This window comes from Sinocyclocheilus grahami, unplaced genomic scaffold, assembly GCF_001515645.1.
Source record: "Sinocyclocheilus grahami isolate Dianchi unplaced genomic scaffold, SAMN03320097.WGS_v1.1 scaffold31.1, whole genome shotgun sequence".
Classification (NCBI taxonomy): Eukaryota; Metazoa; Chordata; class Actinopteri; order Cypriniformes; family Cyprinidae; genus Sinocyclocheilus; species Sinocyclocheilus grahami.
Window position 1 is genome coordinate 2,131,251 of NW_015505210.1, and position 10,636 is coordinate 2,141,886.

The window sequence follows — 10,636 nt, forward strand, 5'->3', positions numbered from 1 at the left end:
GTTTTTTTAAACAAAAAAAAAGATATATATATATATATATATATATATATATATATATATATATATGAAAAAAACACAAAGTGCTGCTAGATCAGAAACTCAATTCATTATTGTATTAAATCAAATTCACTTGATAATTAATTTTATTTAAAGTCACAAAACAGAACTGATGAAAAATGCCCATTTTTAAACTGGTTTCCTGAATCTTTTCAAATAATTTCACCTTAAATTATTAAATAGATTTTGAATAACTTTTTAATCAACCGAACTCTCTATTTCCCTCTCTAGCTACCTGAATGACCTAGACAGAATATCCAGTTCTTCCTATGTCCCAACTCAGCAAGATGTCCTGAGGACCAGGGTGAAGACAACCGGTATTGTAGAGACCCACTTCACTTTCAAGGATCTTCACTTCAAGTGAGTATTGCCATTGTAACTGTAACTGCACACACCGAAACAAATAAAACAAAATCCATATTTTTGAGACGCGCAGAACCTGAGAGTGTGTACTGTGTTCTGACTGTTTGATGTGTGCATGACTCATGTGCCCGCTTTCAGTTGAGTCGTCTGTTTATGCCCTGTTTTCATCATAGTCTTTATTGGATAAGTTTGTCTGATCAAACTCCTTTAATCATATATATTTAACCATTATTTACCATATTTTTTTAGTAAATGTCATTGTGTTCAGTGTGACTCTCCCAGAGTGTTTCACCACCCACATTTCCTGTACTTTCAGAATGTTTGATGTGGGCGGCCAGAGATCCGAGAGGAAGAAGTGGATCCACTGTTTTGAGGGAGTGACCGCTATCATCTTCTGCGTGTCTCTCAGTGACTATGATCTCGTCCTGGCTGAAGATGAAGAAATGGTGAGCGCTCAAACAAGATCTCTTTCAGTGTCAGCATCAGGCCTATCATGAAACAGAAACTTTGCCTTTTAAGGTTCCTCGCAAATAGTGCTTTATTTCTCCTCTTTTAGAACCGAATGCATGAGAGTATGAAGCTGTTTGACAGCATCTGCAACAACAAGTGGTTCACGGATACTTCCATCATCCTGTTTCTCAACAAGAAGGATCTGTTTGACGACAAGATAAAAAGAAGCCCGCTTACTATTTGTTTCCCTGAGTATACTGGTATGAACAGCTTTAAATTCTTGAATCAAATGTATTCTTTATTTGAAGTTCAATTTATATAGTAATATTTTATAGTATGTTACAGCTAAATACCAACATATATTTTAATTTGGTTTAACTTGATATACTAAAATAACTAAAACCGAAATAAAAATGCATAAAAGGCATAAAAAAAACAAATACTACTATAAATGACAAAACAACAAAATTGTTAACTTTAAAATTGAAATGAAAAAAACAAACGGATTCAAAATATTAATAACAACATAAATATAATGATGATACTAATATAACACGCCTAAAATAGTATATATTATAGATGTATATATCAGTATTTTAATATCTTTGAGATACTATTAATATTTATAATCAGTTTAATACATAGTATAGAAAGTAAACTATATTATAGAAAATGTAGTAGTTTTGTATTAATATGAGACTTAATATACATTGTCTCAAGTTTATTTTTATTTGTATTTCTCCATATTAATTATATGAAACTCTCTACAAGGTTCCAGCACATATGAGGACGCGGCCGCTTACATTCAGTGTCAGTTTGAGGACCTGAATAAGAGGAAGGACACCAAGGAGATCTACTCTCACTTCACCTGCGCCACCGACACCAAGAACGTGCAGTTTGTCTTTGACGCAGTCACTGATGTCATCATCAAAAACAACCTTAAGGACTGTGGGCTCTTCTAAAACAAGCCATCTCCCTGGTGAGCAGGAGCACAACAGCTTCATTTTTATTTAATTAATTGACATGATTTTGCTAAAACTGTTTAATTTATCTATTAAATGTTCACTTTCACAGTGTGACTGCGAGTGGCCTGATGTGAAATCTTTGGGAGAACTAGAGCAGGAGGAAGGTCAACCATGAAATGCGTTACTTACCTATATTTATGTTCTCCAAACATTTTTTTTTGTTTGTTTTTGTTTTTACTGCGTTTTAGGAAAAAAAGAGCATTTTGTGTAAAATATTTGTACAACTGTAATTGTTGCTGAAGTTTTCACCACTTTTAGATGTTGATTTACAGGTCCTTTTTTAAGGGTATTTTTCATTCAAAGGGATTTTGGGAACATTATTCAGTCTCTTTCGGTCTTTAAGGTCATGTGCCTTGCAGTTAATGTTGCTGTGCTTCTCTTTCCCCCCCCCCCCCCCTACTGTCTGTTCAATAGTAGTCTAGACTATGAAAGCTAGATATTTTGAGACCAAACACCTGTGGTTGATCTCAGAGCTGTGAATTCAGTGGGGAAAAAAAATCCAAGCATGTCTGAACCTCCTTACAGGTTCAGAATAGTTCTGAAAAACCTTGTGCTGGTCCGAGCACAGCCGTCATGTGCGTCAGAGTTGCCTGTGATTGGAATGATGAAAAAACTGTGGTGAGCCTGAAATTTGCTGATGAATTGGTTCCTCTGCACCTGCAAATCATGAACCGTTTTAATGGAGAACTTGGCAAAAGGTCAACATTTTGCATTAATAGGCTTTTTTTTTTTTTTATTGATCAAAGGGAACCATTTTTGAATCCATTAAAAGGGACCAAAGAATTTCTCGAACACTTTTTGCACTAGGTCCACATACCCATGTTACATAACACATGATTTGACAACTTGTACAATGTAATGTCATATAGAAGCCCTCGGTAGTCTTTTCTGATAGTAACATGATCAATTAAACTGGTTTTAAATTTCACATCCCTTAAATGTAGGTTTTCATTGGATGGGGACAGATGTTGACTAATATTCGCTATTTTGCAAATAAAAATGCTGTTGAAATAACAGCATCCTGAAATAAGTTTTTCAAGAGTTTTTCTTTTCACTTTTTGAGCAAATAGTCCATTCCATAACATGTTCTTTAAAAAGCAACCTTCACCCTCATATGCACCAAAAGCACATTTGAAAGTGTTTTTGCTTTAAATAGAGGTTTTTGAATTGTATGTGTTGTCCATAAATCAGTATTTTCCCCACAGGAGTAGCTATAAGAGCTTTTGCTTCACACAGAGTTGTTGAAAGCATGGATGCTCACTGCACTCTTGTGGCGATGACAGGACAAGGCAGAAATGTGTTTCCCATTGGCAGTGTGTCATGTAAAACAGGCAGGCAAATTATTTGGATGACTTTAAGTTATAGGACTGATGGGATTTGGTGCAAAGATTGATTGATTTATTGATTTTTGTACAGATTAGAACATTTATCCTCTGTCCCTCAAAGCATTACCCACAACCCCCCCTCCCAGCTGGAGAATCTGTAGAAAGCAGGGTAATTTTAGTTAAATCAAAACTAAAACCATAAAAAGTAAATTACTTGAGAATAATGTAAAAAAACAAAACAAAAACATTTCATTGAATTGCAGAAGCAACATTAGTAACAACTAAACCTGAAATAAAAATTAATAAAGAAAAATTACAAAATTATTTTTTTCGAAATTAAGATGTATACATCATCTGAAAGCTGAATAAATAAGCTTTCCATTGATGTATGGTTTATGATAGGACAATATTTTGCCGAGATGCAAACAAGGTGCAAAAAAAATCTAAATATTGAGAAAATTGCCTTTAAAGTTGTCCAAATGAAGTTCTTAGCAATGCATATTACTAATCAAAAATGTTTAATATACAGTAGGAAATAAATATAAAACAAAACAAAATATCTTCATGGAACATGATCTTTACTTAATATCCTAATGATTTTTGGCATAAAAGTAAAATCAATAATTTTGACCCATACACAATTTTTGGCTATTGCTACAAATATACCTCAGTGACTTAAAGGGTTAGTTCACCCAAAAATTTAAATTAGTCTGTATTTTACTCACCCTCAAAGCATCCTAGGTGTATGTGACTTTCTTCTTTCAGACAAATCCAATCCGAGTTATATTAAAAATTGTCCTGGCTATTCCAAGCCTTTCAATGGGGGTAAGAGGGTGTTTGTTGTCAACAGTTCAGAAAACGTGAAATAAAGTGTGTGCATCCGTAATAAAACGTCCCTCACACGGCTCCGGGGGCTGAATAAAGGCCTACTGTAGCGAATTCATGCATTTTTGTAAGATAAATATCCATATTTCAAACGTAATAAACACTTTTTTTCTCACTGGTTTTGTGGTCCAGGGTCACATATATGTATGTATCTATGTATGTGTATATGTGTGTGTGTATTTATCTCATGGATGACTTCCAGTTTAAAAAGCGGGCTTAAATTGTATTAAATTCTTTGCACTACATGTGGATTCACATTTTGAGAGACATCCTCCAATAAAGTGTAAAACCACACAGTACCAATCTCCATCCTAAACCACAACTGACACAATTAGATCATACATGTGGCCTTTTTAGGGTAAGATTTGGATTTAAATGTAAGTGATTTGACTAATCTCTCAGGCTCCGGGGGAGATCAAACTGACGGTTAATAAAGTGGAAGGTAAGAGGAAAGAGATGGAGAACCTGATCAAAAGAATCCATACTTTACTACACCGGACCTCCAATATCCTGATCAGACGGCATCAGGGCTTTGGAACAGCTCTGTCGGTTTGGTCAACCACATAACAGATGACACCTCTTCTCTTAGCTGCAGTGCTGCAAATGACTGATCGTTTAAAAGGCCAGTGAGACACTACAGATGAGCCTGACTATTTTAGCAACTTCAATCCACTCTGTTCTTTGTAGATGGGTGTAATTATTTTCTGCATACTGCATATGCCATGGCACAATAGCATTTAGGATCGATTTATGAGCATTTATATATTGCTGAATAAGTTGTCTTGTGTGGTATATTATTTAATGGATTTTGAACTAATGATTGAAACAATTATACATTTTTTTCATATACATTTTTATTATAGCTCTTATATCCTGGCCGTAAAATGTGTGTCCATAAATCTGCTATAAATAAGTCTAGCAATAAATATAGACCTTTTTATGGTTGGAAATAGAAAAGCTGTGTAATCCTAAAACAATATTGAACTGCTAACATTGTCCACTTTAATCTGCATATAATCTGCATGATCTAATTATGATAAATGGTCCTACATCTCATCTGTTTAAACAGCCATGATTGATTATAATAACATATTTTTTTATCTAACACATTTTGCATTTGGGAGCTGAATATATATATATATATATATATATATAATAAAATTTAATATATGGGATCGCCGGTTTAAAATAATTTCTCTTTATTACATAACCTTACATTAAATTTCCACAGTCCCCTTAATATTGAATCAAACGTACTTGCAATTTCTTCGAAAAGCTGTACATGTATTAAAAAATAATGACAACAAACGGTTTTCGTTGTGGTTTTTTATTTTAGAAGATGTAATTATGAAATAGTGGACGTTTGTATCAGCGGGTGTATAGCGAGCTTCCTACCTAGAAAGCATTTTGGACAAAACTGCTGCCTAGGTAGAAATCTCACTAGGCTTCGAGACTCACGTATTCTCTATACGTTTTAAATGGGAGATAACACACACAGTTTCACCCAATCTCATGTCAATTTTGAGTACCTATAGAGTAGTACTGCATCCTTTATATCTCCAAAAAGTCTTTAGTTTGATCATATTTATAAAAGAAAGATACAGCTTTACGATTCTCTCCGGAAAAAGCCGAGCTCCTGCAGGCGCGCCGTGGGCGGAGCTAAAGATTGACGAGCACTTGAGCTCCGGCTGCCTGCCAACAAAATACAGACATTTGATGCAGTTTCACTTACCGTCTGCAGTTCTGAATCATAACCGGGATTTTTTTTGTAGCTCGACCGCTCCGTCCTTCAGTATCAAACGATGTGCAAATGCAGCATCGAACTGGGCCTTGCTTATAAAACATTCGTCAACAAACACACTTGTGAAACTGTTGCTGCTCTGGAAAAACAAACTGCATCCACTGTTTACATAACGTTGGGTTCTTTAGGAAGCTGAACAAAGTTATCTTTCCCTTACAACCAAACACACACTTCTTTGGAGACCCGAGTCCCGTGCAGCGCCGCCGCCGGATGAAGCGCGTTGATGGGTGCGATCTCGCTCTCTCTGGTCGATGCGGGCGTAGGCGCATTCTTCCGGGAGAAATGCCCATATAAGGAGTTCCACCCTCGTCTACGTCATGAAGAGCCACGATCGAAAAAACCTCTCCGAAACTTGTACGAACCCGAAAGTAAGCTTTTTAGCACAGAAATACTCATACCTCCAAATTGTTTTTTGAAAAGTTGTCCATGCTTAGCATGAGAATCTGACTCTAAACAACTCTGAATGCATGAAACAGCATTGTACCCCCCTTTAAATAAGTCTGAACTTTACTAAACTGTTCTAAAGGAGCTTTAGACAGTACTATGGTTATGAGTCTATCCCTCAAAAATCCGATTCTTTGATTCTTTAATTCCCAGTCGTTGGGATGGGAATTGAGAGTCGATTTCTCAAATCTGACATGTCCGGGCGTGACATAAATAGGACTGTGTTCATTACCTTTATTACACATCATATATGAGTACGCCATACTTAATTCATTAAAATAACTCGAATCTTTAGAATCCATTCACTTAAAAAATTCGGTGACTCTTTCTGTCAGTACACCAGTAGGTGGCGACCAAGTTTAGGAGCATTACATGCGAGTAAGTCAACAGATTTCGTTAAAAAAATACTTATTTTATTTTTTTAATTATTTATACTTAATTTATACATATTTCGGTTAAACAGCAGTTCTTGCCAGCCATACCAACAATAATTGTGAAAGTGAAAGTGAGTGATGTGACACGTGGCCAAGTATTGTGACCCATACTCGGAATTAGTGCTCTGCATTTACCCATCCAAAGTGCGCACACACTGTGAACACACACCCGGAGCAGTGGGCAGCCATTTATGCTGCGGCGCCCGGGGAGCAGTTGGGGGTTCGGTGCCTTGCTCAAGGGCACCTCAGTCGTGGTATTGAAGGTGGAAGAGAGAGCTGTACATTCACTCCCCCCACCTACAATCCCTGCCGGTACGAGACTCGAACCCACAACCTTTGGGTTATGAATACGACTCTCTAACCATTAGGCCACGACTTCCCCCATTTTCCCCCCATAATTCATTTATAACTTATAAAAATGAATCTAGATATCTGGCTTAATTCAAATCTTGCAATCGACACGACCGATTCTATAAACTTGGAAATCAAAAATCCAGCAATCGAACAACATGAACAAAAAAAAATCACACATAGGATCAAATTCTACTTTGCACGTTTTTCTTATAAACATATCTGTCTTGATTAAAATCTTGGATTCGACTCGATTGATTCCATAAACTTAGGAATCAAAAACACCATAAACATTCAGTTTGAGCCAGCTTTCTTTGCTCACCTTCCTTCCCCTTTCGCCCAAGGCTCACTTTTACGTGAAGCCCGTTTTGAGGAATGCACGCTCGTCTTGCACTAGCATTCCTGCCTCCTCCTAGACATCACATCCGGGTCACTCGGCAGTCAGCGTGTAAGCGAGTGTGCTCCTCCATACAGTTGCGTACTGCTGCTGCAGCTCTCAGAGCAACTCCACTGCATGCAACATGGACACTACGAGCAGCGGCCAGCCGCGGAGGATCTGAGCGCGCCTCGGGACCGCTGCTGACACGCGATACGCCACACTGGGGCAGGGATGAGGTGCCATCCAGCAGCCGCACACTAGGCGAGTCGTCAGTTGCCAGCGATGTCAAAGACTCTGAAAAAGAAGAACCACTGGACGAACAAAGTCCACGAAGCGGTGCTCACCAGGAATAAGGAGGGTGAGCTGGGGTTCGACTTGAAAGGGGGCGCCGAGAACGGCAATTTCCCTTATTTTGGGGAGGTGAAGCAGGGTAAGGTGGCCATCCAGAGCGGCAAGCTGTCCCAGGACGAGCTGCTCTTGGAGGTCAACGATACACCGGTGGCGGGGCTCACCATCAGGGATGTGCTGGCCGTGATCAAGCACTGCAAAGACCCGTTCCGGCTGAAGTGCGTGAAGCAAGGTGAGGATAAACATCAGCGCACCGCCGTCTCTACGTGTGAACGAGCGTGCGAGCGACCCCTCCGCTGTCTGGGGCTGCTGTCTGCACATTATTCCCGCAGAAATCCGGTTTACACACAAAGGTGCATTTCAGATCCCGCGCCTGATTGGTGTGGTTATCGATTGAAGCCGCGAACGTTCCGTCGTCGCTCGTGGCAACAGAAGTTACAATGTGGCGGATTGTCACATAAACATGTCAATGAAATGTAAGCTTTGTTTGGATTTTAAGGACCGTGGTATCATGCGCGAGGGGGTGGGGGGTGTTCCGCCCCGTGTTGGAGATATTTTGCCCCGCGGGTCCGCCATGGGCGAACTGGACGAATATTTGCATGCAATTTCATTGATCTCCTAATTTGCATGGTGGCTGTGGCAAGCCGTATTATCATGTATTCCTTGGCACTAGTAGCTCTTAGCCCCTTTCACACATACAGTTTTACTGGTAAATTACCATTAAGAGGTCGTGTGTGAACAGGACCTTTTCAAAAATACCGATAAATTCGTTCCTGCAATTTACCAGTATGAGAAGTTGTAACATTACCAGTAAATTACCCGTAATGTGCTCTGTGTGAACTCAGAACAAGATTGAACAGGATATGAGCACATAGGGCCAATCATAACATTCTGACGCAGATGACACATTTACTCCGCGCTGTTTATTGAAGTCAAAGAAATATCTAAAGTCAGTTTATATCCATTGTATTACAGTATTCAAACAATAAATGCCGTTTTGGCGCTGTTTAATGTGGCGTGACAGATCGTTGTAGCGCCTCAGTTCAACAGATGCGGCAGCGCGTAGCGCACGTGGACTGATCGTCTCCTCCACATTAATACCAGTTTCAACACAAAATAATCATGACTAAACATCCGAAGGTAAGTTGAAAGAAAGTATACAACTTTACACTCTGTATCCTGTCTCATGTAATCGCTCAGTCAGTGTTTCAGCCACGCAAATACATCAATATAAAGTCTTGTAAACAATGTCACGTAACGTCACATTTACCTCAGAAACAAACATATTCGGTGACCATAAAATCGTTAGTCAACCAGAAAAATAAACTGTAGATTTTGCTGTTGTATTTTGCTAAATATATGCACCATATAGCATATTCATTATAATTTTTACTGTTCTTATGTTTAATTTGTTTGAATAAATCCATCAATTTTTTATGACAGCCACCATTTAAATTTTTATATTTAAAAAAACCCCGAATTGAAGTAGAAGTATTATGTAATTGTAACTTTATTATTTTGAAACTTTGTGTAATTTGAACAGTTGTATGCTATAGCTTACAAATCAGTAAATTTTAACCTTCAATATTATAGTAATGTAGAACCAAATAACTCTCATGTATATTTTACAGCATTAGTTGAGAGATTTTTTTTTCCTTGAGAAAATTTGCCAAGTACTATACCTGATATATATCCAAAATAATCGATATCGAATCGAATCGGGAATCGAATCGAATCGTGAAATTTGTGTCAAAACCCAGCCCTACATTTTAGTACTTATTCTTTTGCTACTAGTCGCTATCACTACAGTGACAATTAATTAGTCTATTGTAGGGCTGTGCAAATAATCCAATGCGATTTTCATGCGCATCTTGTCAGTAAAGCCGGTTCTGTGATTAGTAGTAAATCTCCAGCTCGTGCGTTCAGATGGAGCGGCATTTACTACACAGAGCCGTAGATCACTGACAAGCTGTGCAATATCGCATTCAGAATCGGCAATGAATCTCCTGCGATTTTGTCTGCGATTGTCACTGGTAACACTTTTCAAATTTTTGCCATTGAATTCTTTGCTGAGCTGTGGTTCAGATATCAAATATTCACTTCTAACAAATATGTACTCGATTTGTTGCTGAAGCCTATTCTAGCTTTACTAGTAACCAGGGGCGCCACTAAGAGGGGGAAAGTTAGGACGATTCTAAGAGCCCACGCACTTTTGGGGCCCCCAGAGATCTGTTTTATTAAATTTTTATTTTATTATAGTAACAGTAGTAATGTAATAGAAATTATAAATGTATCTACCAAAGAGTTACAAATAAAACAAAATTACGGTTTATTTCTGCATTTCCAGCAAAATGACCCCCCCCCCCCCATTCACTGCATGGTTTCGTCCCATCCTACGTAGCCTAGAGTCACTGAATGAGATCAGATGGTAAACTGTCAAATTAGACATGTCTTCGAGTTCTAGGGGGGCAAACCGAGTCGGACAATTTGGCCAGTCGCACTTTTAAACACATTTTAGTATTGCTATAGAAAATCTACAAATTCATACTCTGATTACATAGAGCAGCAGCAGGAAGCGCCTGAGGTTGTCATGGTTACCAGATACACAGCACGCAAATTATTTAATTATTTTGCCACCGTTTGCCACACTAGACTTAGCAATAAACACGTTGAAAATAATACACAATAAACATGTCTGTCAAAACGATCTCAAAGGAGGCTTTTATTAAGCAAATCAAGGAGTGAATTACTCATCCACTGTTTTAAAAAAAAAT

The 10,636-nt window shown here is 38.1% G+C and overlaps 2 protein-coding genes across 2 annotated transcripts in view; both read left to right on the plus strand.

Moving 5' to 3' along the window:
• The window catches only part of LOC107574150 (guanine nucleotide-binding protein G(i) subunit alpha-1-like), a 12,356-nt gene extending 10,146 nt beyond the window's left edge, over positions 1-2,210 (plus strand). Inside the window, exons 5-9 of the mRNA XM_016260620.1 lie at positions 289-417; positions 737-866; positions 977-1,130; positions 1,642-1,849; positions 1,945-2,210. Coding sequence (XP_016116106.1) covers positions 289-417; positions 737-866; positions 977-1,130; positions 1,642-1,832 — 604 coding nt within the window. The 3' untranslated portion in view covers positions 1,833-1,849; positions 1,945-2,210. The remainder of the gene's footprint in view (positions 1-288; positions 418-736; positions 867-976; positions 1,131-1,641; positions 1,850-1,944) is intronic.
• A 5,364-nt stretch (positions 2,211-7,574) lies between these two features.
• The window catches only part of LOC107574163 (membrane-associated guanylate kinase, WW and PDZ domain-containing protein 2-like), a 106,999-nt gene continuing 103,937 nt past the window's right edge, over positions 7,575-10,636 (plus strand). The window contains exon 1 of the mRNA XM_016260629.1: positions 7,575-8,094. Within this exon, the coding sequence (XP_016116115.1) occupies positions 7,797-8,094 (298 nt within the window). The 5' untranslated portion in view covers positions 7,575-7,796. The remainder of the gene's footprint in view (positions 8,095-10,636) is intronic.